Here is a 14,580-nt window from a genome sequence, read left to right on the forward strand (position 1 = left end):
AAAGGGAGGAAAACAGAAAGAAAGAAAAAAACAAGTGAACTTAATGAAGGCAATTTACAATCAAAGGGGTTTTAGCAAGCTGTTCGCTTATCTGTTGTTTTATAAGACAAGTTCAATCATTTCTATTATCAGCTTCTGTTAACTCTATGGGGCACAGTTTCAGTATCTGAACTCTGGGCTTAGCCTCAGAAAGTTGGTGGAGTGCCAAGCCGCTTCGGAAGGGGCTCTTGTATAGGAAAGGCGAGCAGGGATCACGGAGCCTGGCCTGCAGAGAAGCATCAGTGAGGCTGTCCTGTGATAGCAGAAGAGTGTGAGCCTCTTTCATGGTTGGCAGACGGGGCCGAGCTCAGGGTCAGGACTCGTAGAGGAGGAAGCTGAGGCCCAGGCTGGAAGGCTGCAGCATCTCTGCTGTGATGGGAATGGAGCTGAGTTCCAGGAAGGGGCCACCTTGTTCCTCTCCCTGCAGCTGCCTCCTAGGCCTGTGGTGAGCTGGGCGATGAAGCCCTCAGGGAGAGTGGAGCCCGTAAAGGGCTGGTCAGCCAGCTTCCAGTGGGCCCTGCAAGGCTGGGGAAACAGCCAGCTAGCGGGGTAAGCGGGCGGGTGACCCAGGTTCCTGGGAGATGCCCAAGTGATACTAGAGCCGGCAGGGTCTCCAGATGGAGCAGCTCTGGGGCCTTCTCTAACAGTTGGGCACACACACTCGTCATCTGCAAGGCATCAGTCTGTTCCACTCTCATTACTTTGGATGTGAGTCAGGGAGATTTTTGGTGAAGACCTGAGGCTTTGGGGCTGAAGGTGAAGTCTGAAGAAAGGCAGGTAAACCCAGCAGCAGCGGAGTGTGGGCAAGTCAGGGCAGAGCCCGGGCTCCAGGGCGGTGGTGGTGGTGGGGCTTGGCAGAGACGCTCCAGAGGGGCTGTCCTCTGTGCCGCCCTCTGGAAGCAGCGTTCGTGGAGTCGGTGTGGCCTCCCAGCGGGCCCATGCTCTCCTCAGCCAGGGTGCAGGTGTCCTGGTCAGCGTGCTTGGACAGGTGGAGGGGAGCAAACCAGGGTGAGGCGGTGTGGGATGAGGCAAAAGGCCGGCTCTCTGCCACTCACATGTGGCCACGGATGAACCTCTCTTCCCTCCTCTGGGACTCAGTTTCCCTACTGGAAATGAGAGCTGGTCTGACAGTCCGTCTGCAGGATCTGGCCACGCATTCCAGTCCTGCAGTTTAAAGGCTATAGAGCGGGCCCCTGGTAGCCACCAGCCCCTGCCTTCCTCAGTCTAGACGTTTAGGTTTGCAAAGTGGAGACAGGTTAGGGAGCCCCTCTAGGCACAGCTGCCCCATGTCGGGGCTCGGCCGAGGCCGTCATCTCTGGTCATCTCTGGAGCCGTGAAATGGGAGGCCCTGAATCGGCAGCTTCCTCTGGGCCTAGCTGTAAGGGAAGTAAGGCCCCTCTGGGTTGTGTGCTGACCTGTGTCAGTCTGTCCGTCAGATGTTTGCGTGCCCTCAGCTACCTTCTTAACCAGTCTCTCCAGAAACAAAAAGACCAGTCCAGGAGGGTGCACGGCCACCCCCGTCATCAGCGCAGCCGCCGTGTCACAGATGGTGGCTCCTTCAGCTCCCAGCGCCTCCCACAAAGCCCCGACGTTCCCGCCAGGTTCAGCCTGCAGTCTTTCATTCCGGCCAGAGAAGCAAATCTGCTCACCGTATTGAAAAGCCAGAGGAGTTACCAAAAAAACAAAAAAACCAAAAACGGGGAGAAGCTGTTTTACGAATTATAAACCGTGAGCTTGAGTTTCTCGTGCCCTGCGATTCCTCTCTGTATCCCTGTTCTCCGCTCAAGGCCAGGAGCAAGAGATGGGTGGGGTATTTATGTGGCAAACATGTTCATTTTGAAAAGTCACAGACGGGAGTTTTATAGGAAAATCTTGGCTTTCTGGATGTTAGAAAAGGGGAAATTTGGTGATTGTTTTTCAAAAAAAGAAATAAGTGAAGCCTATGTGAGCCAATTTCCAGTGCGTGTTTCTTGCCCTCCCCACTATAGGTGTGAACTTGAGAGCTCGAGAGTTGTAGGTGTCAGCGCTCTCTTTCCTGTGCTCTCCCAAGGGACTCCTGCTAGGCTGGTATGCTGGTTGTGGGGAGGCTCTTTGTCCCTGTGCAATACTGGAAGAAGCCACTAGGTGGGAGTCAGGGACAAATGCTGGAAAGTCTAAAAGCCCAAGGAAGAAGGTATGGGCTTTATATGAGAAAATAGCTGCCTCCCCCCACCCCCTCCCAACGCTTAGAGGACATAAGTTCCTCTCATTAATGAAGCCGCTGGACAATGTACCTGAGTCAGCTGGCAAAAAGAATTATTTTCCTTGGAACCCAGTGGACATAAGGGTAGGCCTGGGAGGCCTCCACTGTTTGTGGCGGGGGAAGGAAACCAGAGGGATGAGGGCCCGTCCTGGGAGCGTAGACTTGACCTTCCATCGTCAAAGGCGAGAAGATCTCTCCAAACACCTTTTAATTCCAGTGCCTTTTGCTGGTGCGCTATTAATTAGGGTGGCCTCTCCATTTCCTGACCCTGCGTCTGTCAGGCCCTGCCCTAGAGAAGTCTCCTGTACCTTGGGGGATTTTGAATACGATTTTTTTCCTGTCACAGCACCCCAGATTGGGGGTTTTCAGCCACTGCAAACTTAGCAGTTTTAATTTTCCTGGATTTTGGGTTTCTACCCACCCCGGTCCAAGTAAATTGTACCTTACTAAATTCCAGAGATCTGGCTTCTTTCAGACTTGACTTGAGCCTGTTTCAGTCCCTCAGAACCAATGTTTATAAATGATCAAGAATGTGCAAACAGTGGTGAAAGAGCAAATAAATCCTTCCCCACTAAATTTCCTGCTTCAGGCCCAGGGGATGTGGTGGGCAGTGTTGCCTGGTTAGCATGACCTGAGGTCTGAGCATGTGGACACCCCCCAACCCTCTGCCCGCAAAGAGGGCTTGCCAGCACACCACCGGGCCTCCTTCCCTTTCAGGCACCCGCTAGCAGGTAGGGAGGCTCCAGAGGAGTCACACTTCCAGGCAGACTGCTCAGTACACTGGGCTCCAAGACCTTCCGAAAGTAGTCTCCTAACCTCTTACTCCTCAAATACGGTCCTGAGACCAGCACGATAAGCATCACTTGGAAGCTTGTTCGCGATGCACAGTCTCGGGCCCCATTCCCAACCTGCTGGGTCCGAATCTGCATTTTCACAAGAAAGCCCTCTAGCCCTGGTGATTCACTAAAGATAGAGAAGCAGCATCCTCACCCCCGGGTCAGCAGTCTATGGCCTGTATTTGGCCTGCTGCTTATTTCTTATTCCCTGTGAGCTAAGCATAATTTTTTATGTTTTTCAGTGATTGAGAAATCACAAGAAGACAATTTTGTGATGTGAACATGATATAAAACTTGAATCTTAGCGTTCACAAAAAAAGTTGCTGGAACACAGCTACCCTCACTGCTTTCCACATTGGCTGTGGCTGCTTTTGCACTACAAAAGGGAGTTGACTGTCCCAAACCATATGGCCCACAAAGCCTCAATCATTTGCCATCTGGCCCTTTACAGGCAGTGTGCTGCCCCTTCTGCTAACTCATTTTGGAGGTGGGTCTTCATGCTTGGACACCCTGGGGACCTGGGCTGCGGTGGCCAGGATGCCTGTTTCACAAGCAGGACTTGCTTGCCAGCCCCGAGGAGCAGTGTCCTCAGGCTGGCTCTTCCCCCTCCTCCCCTTCCTCTTCCAAGAGGCAAGCCCCCAGTGCAGCGCACCTGTTGAAGGGCACAAGCCTGTCTGACTTACTAGGTCCGTCCTGGCACCTGTCACCGTGGCCCAGAGGCCAAGGCTCAGGGCTGAGCTGGAGCTCAGGATGCTGGTGAGAGGTCAGCAGAATAGCATGTGACCCCTTCTCGGTCCACAGGTGTGCCCAGTTAGATGCTGCTGACTCCTGGCCGCTGGCAGGAGGAGGAAAATCTCAGGAACTCCATCCCCAGTCATTCCCACGCATACATGGGATTCCGGCCAGATAAGTGACTTTCTTGGGTTCCCCTCCTGGACCCAGGGATGAGGAGGAGGGCAGTCTATATGAGTTCCCCTGACCACTCTGGCCTCTTAGCTGTGCTTTGGCTCCCCAAATGCTCAGTTGCCTGCCCTTTGCCCTCAGCGGGCTGCCTCATGTTCCAGACAGTAGTGAGTTGAGTCTGGTCAATGTGAGTTGCTTTGGGGAAGGCTCCGAGGGCCATAGGGTCACTGTAATGACTCCTATTGATGTACCCTATGTGGTTCCTGAAAACGTCTCTCTTTAGTGATGGATCCAGGGAGTCCCTGAGAGTCTCTCTACCTCACAGGGCAGTACTATAGAAGTAGGACCATCCCCATCCTGCCTTAATAAGGGTAGCCTAAATCTTTCTGAGTAACTACTTAGACCAGATAAAACCCAGGCTTTCAATCTTTTGGGAGTCATGGATCATTTTGATGACCTGATGAAAACGATTTCAGAGAAATAGTGATTTATACCTACCAAATAGTGCTTTATATACATTTTATGAACGTACTCAAGGGCCTGTCTGATCCTCCGAAGCCCCTCTGTGGCCTATGGTAAGAAGCCCCTGGATGGGATGGCCTTCTGAGTGAGGGGCTGCAGCCATGTGTTTGCTTCTAGGCCTTTGGAGTGCTATTTTGTGGATTCTGAGTTGAAGTGCAGTATACTTAGGGGGTTCAAAAAAAAAAAAAGACTGAGGTAAGAATTGCTACTTGAGGATACCATAAAAATATGTCAAGAATTTAGCTGCAGCTTGTCTGGATTCCCTCCCTCCCTCCCTCCCTCCTCCCCTCCTCACTCCCCACCCCCATTCATCACACATGAGTTGAGCTAATAGATGAAGCTGGCTCTGTCTTTTCCTCTCTGAGTCAAGCATCTTTACCCTGGGGAAACTCATTTTCTCCACATAGAGTTTCAGGCTTATCTTTCCAGTCTCACCATTTGAGCCTCACTCTTTCACGTGGAGAACTTTCAGGTTCTTACCGTATGCTAGGAATCGTGCTAGGCGTGGAAATCAGAGCCGTGAATCAGGGCTCACACATGTGCTCCCGTCTGGTGAAGAGGACAGACGTGTAAACAGGTGTGGTTCAGTGCCGCAGGGCAGGTGGTGACATGGGGAGGGGCTGCGTGGGTGGGTGCCGGGGAGCCAGCTTCCCCAGAGGCAGGTCGGAGTCAGCGAGGCTGAGAGGCAGCCATGTTGCCGCCTGGTTCCCTCTTTTTCCTCCTCTCACACCAGAACCTACCAGCGGACACTGATCCCCCTCCAAGGGTGGGCAGGCCTCTCCCCATACAGCCCCCAAATCAGCTGTCTTGCCTCTTCCTCCCTGGAGCCCCAGGAACACCTTTGTCACATACCGTGTGGAAAGTTCTTTACCCAGGGCAAGAAGTTGGTTTCAGTTGCCTTGGATGCTGGGCAAACGCGTGTTGACCAAATGAATTCATTTGACTTTTCCAGGTTTTTAAACAGAAAAAAGTAAAACGGCCTATCCACCCCTGCAGCCTTAGAGACCTTGACTAACACATCCTATCCTAGTTCTGGGCAGGGAACCTTGGCGAGTGAGGCCCGGGCTGCACTCTGGAACTGGGCCAGAGGCCAGAAGAAGGCTTTAGAGCTCAGGGCATGGGCAGCTGAGCCTGCTTTTCCTTTCTGGCCTCTGATCTGGGTGTGTCTCCAGGAATTTACTCCTCCCCTCATGCCAGCTGCTGGCCACAGCCCTCCTCCTGCTGCCTCTGTGTTCTGTGTGGACTGGGCCAGCCTGCCGGGGACTGTGTGTGTTTTCTGCCTTGTCCTCGGGCCCTGCTTCTGGGCTGTGGACAGTGTAGATGCCGTGCTAAGCAGCATGCCATACACCCAGCAGAGCCCTCTGTTCAGGTGGGAGCTCCAGGAAACCCCCTGGTGACCCCCAGGGGCGCCGGGAAGGCCCACGCAGTCACAAGATGTGTGTCTGCAAGTCATTTCGGGCAGCAGAGCTCAGAACCGTTGCGTGTAACCACAGTTCCCATTGCACCCACATCAAAGACTGCTTTCATAACCAGTCATAGCCGAGGGCCACACGTTGAGGGCTGGGCAAGGGAGAAAAGCTGTTTTTAGGGGAGCTCTCAGAGGAGGTGGGAATGTGAGGAAGTGGGGGGCAGCCTGTGGGGAATGTTGGACAGACCACCCTGGCAAGCCAGCATGTGACCTGCCAGTAAGACGGCAGATGCCGCTCCCTGTCTCCTCAGCCTGCTGCCTTCCCAAGGCTCCCACCCAGAGTGCCCCCTAGATCTCACGGACACACGTGAGGTGGCCTCACCTGGCTTGTGAAGCAGCTAGTCTGGGCTGGGGACAGCCAGTGAGGCAGCACTTGAGAGAAGCTCTGCCCCGTCTGTTCCCGTGCAGAATGCAGCCCCGGGGCGCCCTGTGGTGGTGGCTGTCAGCAAAGGTCTCCAAGACTGCAGCACCGGACAGTGCCCCCAGTGCCCAGGACGGCAAACCCCCAGCAGGGCCAAGAACCCAGACTGGGGCTGCTTCTGAATTTGTTCTTATTTGGAAAAGACTGGCTTCCCTCAGGGCACAGCCTGACACCAGCCTGGAGGAAAAGGGGTGGGCGTGGGCTGCTGGGTGGCAGTCAGGCTGTGTGTGGGAACCAGCAATTCCTCCAAGAGCAGCGCTTATTTTTAGTCTTCTCCCCAGTCCCAAATAAACTGAGAGCAGCTGGGAGCCTGTGGGTAAATGCAGAGTGGAGCTGAGACAGGAAACCGAACCGGGGTCTCTCCCTAATGAGTTCCAGCCACTCCAGAAGGGGGAAGCCAGACGAGGAATTTTCTTCAGGACTGTTTCCCTCTGGCAGGCTCTGGTATTATCACCGAAAAGAATGTTCGTGTATGTGTGTGTGTATGTGTGTGTGTGTGTGTGTGTGTGTGTGTGTGTGTTTTTACAATTTCTGGCCAAGTCTGTCTCCCCACCCCCCACCCCCCTTCTGCTAGGTTCCCCTGCTCTGCAGGCTCTGTGTCCCAGAGCTGGTGCCTGTGTGTGTCCGGCGGGGTGGGAGGTGGATACCGGACAGCACGGTCTGGTCTGAGCCACTGTGTCTCTGAAACTGTTTAGGGAAAGGCTGCCGGACGCAGGCCAGGGACGTGGGGAAATTTGAACACAGCTTGACGTTCCTGAGGGGGAGGGGGCAGCAGCAAGGAAGAGGAGAGAATTTGGTCTCTGGCCAGAAAAAGGGCTTTTTCAACCAAGGAATCTAACTGCTGACATGGGTACCCAGCATGGATGGGGACATTGATGTTTACAGGCATTTCGCGTGGCTGAAGAGGGTAAGTGACTGGCTGCTTTGTCTGGGTCTCCGTGGAGATGAGTGAGGGGTGAGACACTGTGTGTGTGTGTGTGTGCACGCGCGTGCACGCGTGTGCGTGTGTGGAGGGGTGAGGTGTTTGTCCGGCGAAGCCCTGTTGTGGCCAAGCTCTCCATGAGAATCTAATTATAGACACTAGGGGAGAAAACAGTCAGCTGTCTTTGTTTCTCCTCTGACATTCTAGTGAATGAGCCTCTGTGCAGAAAGGCAAGAATGAAGTGAGGAGAGTTCGTTATTTTAACTTTAGCACGTGAACAGTTGGAGGCTCCAAACACCGTGACCAGAAGAAGGTGCCCACCACTTTTTGGTGTGAGGATGCGGGGAAGGAGCCACTGCCTTTCAAACGCACTGGATTCAGAAGTTGTTGGGCTTCTCCTCTGCTCGGAAGTTATCTGGTGTGGAGATTAGTCAGTCTGCTGTCAGCCGAAGGAGCTGCTGCGTTTCGGGGTGGGGGGCGGGTGCGGCGGGGGGAGGCTCTCGGAAGTCCTCTTCGTGTTTCTCAGAGGCCGAGGGCTGGCGTTGCAAGTCGTTCCTGCCGACTCTGTCGGGGTTGAGCGTGAGAGTGTGGGGTGAGCAACAGCGGGTGAATGCTGGGGGCTGGAGTAGCGTCCGCACTCACAGAACCCAGGCTCGCTCTTCTGTCACCATCTTTGAGCTGCACAGATGGATATCCGTGTATTTTCACACCGAGGCTGAATGTTTTCAGAGGCAGGAAGAGCAGAAGCAGCTGACAGATAAGAGATCTGACATCGTAACTGTAGAAGAACAGGAGGGACAGGAAGTGTCCAGCTCGGAAGGTCCCCGACTCCAGCGCCCCAACCCTGGGCCTGCTTCTGCGTGCGCCCTCTGCACTTCTCGCTCAGCAAATATTTATCAAGTTCTGGGTACTGGGTGTCCAGTGGTGAGCACAAAGTAGAACCGCTCTCTGCTCTTGTGGATCTCCCATCTATTGCTTGGGAGATGCCAGTTAAATAGTCCCAGGAAATAAGTCTGAAATTTACAAGTTGATAAATACAGCCAAGAAGAGGAACTGTTGGTAGCCATCATCAAGGGCTGTTACTGATTGAGAAGGAGTAGTCAGGGGCCCTCTCTGAGGAAGTAACACTTCATTGAAAACTGAAGGAGAAGTAGGAGTGAGTCAGGTGGAAAAGGGGGTGAAGAACACCTCTGAGCTCGGTGATGGTTGGGAGCTGTGGGTGGGTTCCGGATCACACAGGACAGGGAAGGCCGCAGTAAGGATTGTGGGTGACATCGTTTGTATAATGGGAGACTTGTAGCAGGGAAGTGGCATGAGATACGTTGGGGGATCTAATTTGTATTTTATGAAAATTACTCTAGCTGTGATATGGTGTATGGTAAGCTGTGTCATGCAGAGTGAGGCAAATGAACCAAATTAGAGAGCTCGAGGGCTTATTGGGATCAACTAGTACAAACCCCTCATTTAAAAAAGCCCAAGAGGGCTTCCCTGGTGGCGCAGTGGTTGAGAGTCTGCCTGCCGATGCAGGGGACACGGGTTCGTGCCCCGGTCTGGGAAGATCCCACACGCCGTGGAGCGGCTGGGCCCGTGAGCCATGGCCGCTGAGCCTGCGCATCCGGAGCCTGTGCTCCACAATGGGAGAGTCTGCGACAGTGAGAGGCCCGCGTACCTCAAAGAAAAAAAGAAAAAAGCCCAAGAAAGGCTAGGAACCTCATGGCTGTTGGTGTTATGGCTATAAGTGGTGCAGCCTGATCTTGAACCCCGCTCTCTGTCTCCCAGCCCAGTTCTCTTTCCTCATTTCTATGGCCAAATAGGTAGAAAATTATGGGTTTAGAACTCAGCAGAAATCCTGTTTGTGCTCAGCCCCATCCCAGCTTTGGGATGGGGGGCATTGCAGTCACCAGAGAACAGGCTGAGGTGACCAGCCATTTTGGTAAAGGTTCACATCCATTGTCTTAAGAATTGAAAAAGCCTCACTGAAAAGGTTTGGAGGAAATAGGTGAGAAGTGCACTTCCCATCACTTGTTCTTTATTTTCTTGTATCCATCTGAAGCTTTTTAACCAGGAGGTCTTACAGCCTCGATGTACCTGGGATTGTAGGTGCCATGTTCCAGCCGCTGGGACAGATGTTGTACCTTTGTACCTTGTGCAGAAGTTCTGTCTGTGGAGGAATTAGTTCTGCATGTGAGGCAATGTAAGAAGGTCCTTTCAGTCCTGAGACCCAGGCTGTGAGCTCTGACTCTTTTGGATGGTGGGAAGTCTGCTGGGAGAAGCTCTAAGTGAGGAGACTTCAAACCCCCTGGGAAAGACTCATAGCAAAACATGTTTTTTTTCTACTTTTAAAGAGCATTAAAAAAAAAAGCAAAGCACAAAGTATTGGATATGTCATAGGCAGTATAATCAGTATCTTTCCTATTCTGTACCTGAAACACAACTGCCAGATTCTTCTTTTTTAAAATCCCCTTTTAAAAAAAAAAAATCCCTTTTCATCCTTTGACCCTGATCGTAAGCCCCAGGATTTGCCCTTACTCTGGACGAGAAAGCCGAGGCTTTTCTGCCCGCTTGGCTTTTAAGACTTTTTTTTTTTTTCCAGTACGCAGGCCTCTCACTGCTGCGCATCTCCCGTTGCAGAGCACAGGCTCCGGACGCGCAGGCTCAGCGGCCATGGCTCACGGGCCCAGCCGCTCCGCGGCATGTGGGATCTTCCTGGACCAGGGCACGAACCCGTGTCCCCTGCATCGGCAGGCGGACTCTCAACCACTGAGCCACCAGGGAAGCCCTAAGACATTTTTTTAACCTGACCTCAACTTACCTTTTTAGTTTCATCATTTATATCTATTTATATTTATTTTAATTTCATCTCTTTATATCTGATGAGCTCCCACATGTCGTCCCTGCCTTTTCTGAGCTTCTACCTCCATGTCCTCCTCTTAATTCCCACCCACTTCATCTGACTCCAACAAGGCTCTCCTTTTCCATTAGTCCTTTGCTGATCTCATCCTTGTATTGCATGCAGTGGACTCCAGCCTGGGTGCCCAGCACTTTCCATCTGCCTGGCTCACCCACCCCCTTCCCATGTGCTTCCTCAAGCTGGGGTGGCTTGGAGAGCAGGTTTCTCTTAGCCCAGGTTTTTGAAGGTGGAAACATGCTGTTTCTTTCATGTTCCCACACACTGGGGGTGGTTCCGGCAGAAGAGGTGCCTGGGTGAGATGTGACCTGGTAGGAGGCTGGGAGCCCTTGCCCTTGGACCAGTCCAGGAGGTCAATGCCTCAGAGCAAGACAGTCTTTGAATTTTGGGACAGTAAGGGGAGATGCCTATGGCTAAGAAGGCCCAGAGCTACAGGGGAAGCATTTGGTGAGAAAAGAGACATTGTCTCGTGGCCTTTGGGGGACGGGATACTGCGTACTGTTTTAGCTAAGAACATGCAGTTTGAAGTAAAGCCTGGGTTGGGCTCTTGGCTTTGCCACACTTGCTAGCTGTGTGATCTTAGGCATATTATCTCAAATCCTGGATTTCTTCATCTATAAAATAAGGAAGGTAATAGTGCCAGCCACGTACAGGTTTTATGAGGATCAAGTAAGATAGTGTATGTTAAATGCTTAGCAGAGTACCATGCACGTAGGGAACATTCAGTAAAAGTTAACTGCTCTTGGCCATTACCAGGAAGGGGGATATTGAAAGAGGAACAGATGGGACCCGTTTGCTTCTCTCCTAGGAGTGCATCTTAGGTCATCATTCCTTCAGCTTAGGCCCCTTTCCACATTCCAGGTCAAGGTCTCAAAGCAAAGACCGGCAGGAGACAGCTGGGACCTGGCCCACCATGAGTAGCCAGAGGCCCCAGTGGCTGCTGAGAGAAGGCTGGCCAGGGCTGGTCCTCCAGTGCCTTCCCCAACAGACAGATCCCTGGGACAAGGTCATCTCCCACCACAAGCATCCAGAGGGTCTCCGCCCCTCAGCTCTTTGGTTCCTGACTGACTCACAAACAGCTCACACCTGCCCTGCTTTGAGATCAGTGGCTCCAACCCACATAGTCCTGAAAGAGCCTCTTAAAATAGCAACAAAGCAGGGTCTGTGGAGTCCACCCGCTGCCCTCTGAGCAGGAGTTTATTTTCCCAGGAACAGAAATCCCAGCACTGTCAGCATCTTCACACTGCTGCTGGCTTCTAGGACTCTGTGTTGGAGCCAAATTCCGAACCAAAGTCACAACCCCGTCCACCCCACCCCCACCCCCTAAGAGAAAAACAAAAACGGAATCATCATGGCTCCCCCATGCAATTGGCTTGGGTTCTGTAGTACAGTATGGGATGAACTCAAACTGCTAATGTGAGACTTTATTCTGTGTCATCTGGTGCTCAAACGGTTGATCCAGTAGCCTGGCCACTTAGGCCAGGAGAGCTGCAAAGACATCCTGGCCCCAGACGTTGACTTGCCTTGCACTCAAGTCAGAGTGCAGTTAAAGTTGAAGTAGGAGCAGCTTCTGTGAAAGCTGTTCCTACTGGCTAAGAACGCGGATCCTGTATCCATCTCCTTGGGTTCATATCTCAGCTCTGTGTGACCTTGGACAATTGATTTACTCTCCCTGGGCCTCAATTTTCTTGATTGTAAAATATGGATGAATAATTCAATATATGTAAAGTGCTTAGAAAACGCTTCATAGATGTTATGGTGACGATGACCTCGGCCACAACTGACAGCCTCTGGTTACTCTAGAGCCATGTGCCCAAACTTGATTCTGGGCAGAGAGATTTTTCAAGACCAGGAGGAGGATGACAGTGGGTATTGTTACTCAAGGGTTCTAGCTGTCCCCATTTTCCTAAGGGTACATCCCATCTTTAGCCAATGCACCCAAAATGTCCACCCATCATATTCCCCAGCATAATTTAGGAGCTAGAATTTTGCCATCTGTGACTCCTGTCTGCCAGCTATTTGGAGAGGCCCTCACGCCTCTTTCCCAGCAGGGTTTAGCAAAGGGGCATCATACCAGGGTCATTTGCTGAATAGCTTGGGTGGGTAGACCAGAGCAGCACAGCCGTTGGTAGTTCCATGAACTGGCATCAGCACTTGGGGGGCGGGGTGTCCCTTGACTCATCCCTGCATTCTTCCCTCCCCCACCCCTGTATCAGCTCTTTCACACTTTTCCATTTGTCCCCAACCTTATACTCCCCTCTCAACTGATGTCACCACCTACTTCATTGAAAAAAAATTAGCCACACATAGATGAACTTCTCATCTTCCCTCCCCACCACCACAAAAGGTAACAGTGTTCACAGCCATCATTCTTCTTTTTTTTTTTAAAGGAATATGAAAAGTGTATTTTTTTAAAATTTATTTTTGGCTGTTTTGGGTCTTTGCTGCACGTGGGCTTTCTCTAGTTGCTGCGAGCGGGGGCTACTCTTCGCTGCGGTGCGTGGGTTTATCATTGAGGTGGCTTCTTTTGTTGCGGAGCACAGGCTCTAGGCGCATGGGCTTCAGTAGTTGTGGCACGCTGGCTCAGTAGTTGTGGCTCATGGGCTCTAGAGCACAGGCTCAGTAGTTGTGGCGCACGGGCTTAGTTGCTCCGTGGCATGTGGGATCTTCCCAGACTAGGGCTTGAACCCATGTCCCCTGCATTGGCAAGCGGATTCTTATCCACTGCGCCCCCAGGGAAGTCCCCACAGCCATCATTTTTCAACTTCCTTTGGTTTCATGGGTCAGGAGTCCCTTCTCTCCACCAAGGCTATCCCAGTATCCTGTACTCATGATCCGATGCTATTCCACGTCCTGTTGTTCTCCGATTGTTTCTTCTCTTTACTCTACTCTGCCCTGCCTCCTTGTCCCATGTCCTTGGCAGAAAATGCTTCTCCTTGATTCTTAGAGAAAAACAAAACTGTCTCTGACCATGTACTTGTCTCTCCATGCTGCCTTATAGAACTTACCCTCCTTTGACCATCAGGAATCTTGAAATCAAGAGCAGACTAAAAACTCAACATCTCTACTCCTTCCTGGTCACTCCCAAACCCACTTCACCTTGGCTTTGTCCCTAAGAAAGCTTTTGAAGTCCTTCTATAATGTTCTTATTGCCTCTAGTTCCCAAGCAACGTTTCCCATCCATTTTCCCTGGTAATTCATTCCCATTTGGGCATCTTGTAGGTTTAATGAAATTCTTGTGGCCAAAGGACCAGCTCCTCTCTTTGGCCCTTAGCTAATCCCACATTTCCACCTGTGGATCTTTCTCTTATGCTATTTGATTGATGAAATGCCTGGACCTTCTATCTCAGGAGCCAAGATGCATCAGGCAGTTTACTTCTAATGCCTCCAGGTGAGCTGAAACAGTCACAGTTGCTCCTCCATCCCCAACTCTGGCACCTGATGCTGCCCCTCTGTCTCCGACAGGTATTTTTAAGAATCATGAGTCAGTGTGTCTCTTGGAGTTGGCAAGATGAGGAAAGAGCACCACTCAAAGAGCCTCCTGTTTTTACTCTGCTCCTGGCTTTAATATACTCCCTTCACAAGATACCAGCACACTTGTAAATACCACTTCTCCTACAGTCAAGTGCTGTAGGTTCCTTATGCATCCAGCCACCTGATCAAGAGAATTTAGCAAGGACTAAGCTTATGCAAGGCTATAATCTTGGAACAAGATCTTGGTGAATCCAGTGCATTTCTCTCACCTCCAAATCCTGCTTCCCAGGATGATCAGTTAGGAGCCTTCATGTGGCATCACACCAGCCCCTTGGTTGGAAAGCTTATAGACAGACTGTCAAGATATTCTTTGTTTTCTCTGTTAGTTCTGGGAAACCAGAGTATCTGAAGGGTGGCGATTGTGGCTTCATGGATAGCCTATCTGTATCAGGAAGACTCTTTCCAAAGATGCTGTTCTCTATTCTTCTGGGGGAATTCCTTCATAGCTTTCAAGACTCAGTCTTTCAAGTGGGGACTCCACTGTAAAGCCTCTCCTCTCCCTTGAAGGCATAATCGATTCGTCCCTCCTCTATGCCACTGCTGCTGGCTTACATACAACTAACTCTATGACAGTACTTATCACGTCTCACTGTAAGACTACAGAGCTCTTTCAAGGCAGGGACTGCCTAGCACAGGGAGTGGCACCTAGTAGGTGTTCAGGAATATTTAGTCACTGAATAGATAACTGAATGAAGCATAATTATGTGAACATTGGTTGACCAAGCTATTTAATTTGCTGTTCATGAACTTTGCTTTGCTCGTCCCTGATGGCAGATTATTCGATA

At 51.4% G+C, this 14,580-nt stretch overlaps 1 protein-coding gene across 7 annotated transcripts in view; it reads left to right on the top strand.

Annotated features, from left to right (window-relative positions):
- PPFIBP2 (PPFIA binding protein 2) overlaps nt 1-14,580 on the top strand; it is a gene marked incomplete at its 5' end in the record, with an annotated part of 122,057 nt that overhangs the window by 25,590 nt on the left and 81,887 nt on the right. For 3 of the 7 annotated variants that reach the window (XM_079707432.1, XM_079707431.1, XM_079707433.1), the window contains one exon: nt 7,291-7,338. The exons of the other annotated variants lie outside the window; for them this stretch is intronic. In XM_079707432.1, coding sequence (XP_079563558.1) covers nt 7,291-7,338 — 48 coding nt within the window. Of the gene's footprint in view, nt 1-7,290; nt 7,339-14,580 lie in introns of those variants that run through there. 7 annotated transcript variants of the gene reach the window in all.

This window comes from Hyperoodon ampullatus (genome assembly GCF_949752795.1).
Source record: "Hyperoodon ampullatus genome assembly, chromosome: 7".
Taxonomy (NCBI): Eukaryota; Metazoa; Chordata; class Mammalia; order Artiodactyla; family Ziphiidae; genus Hyperoodon; species Hyperoodon ampullatus.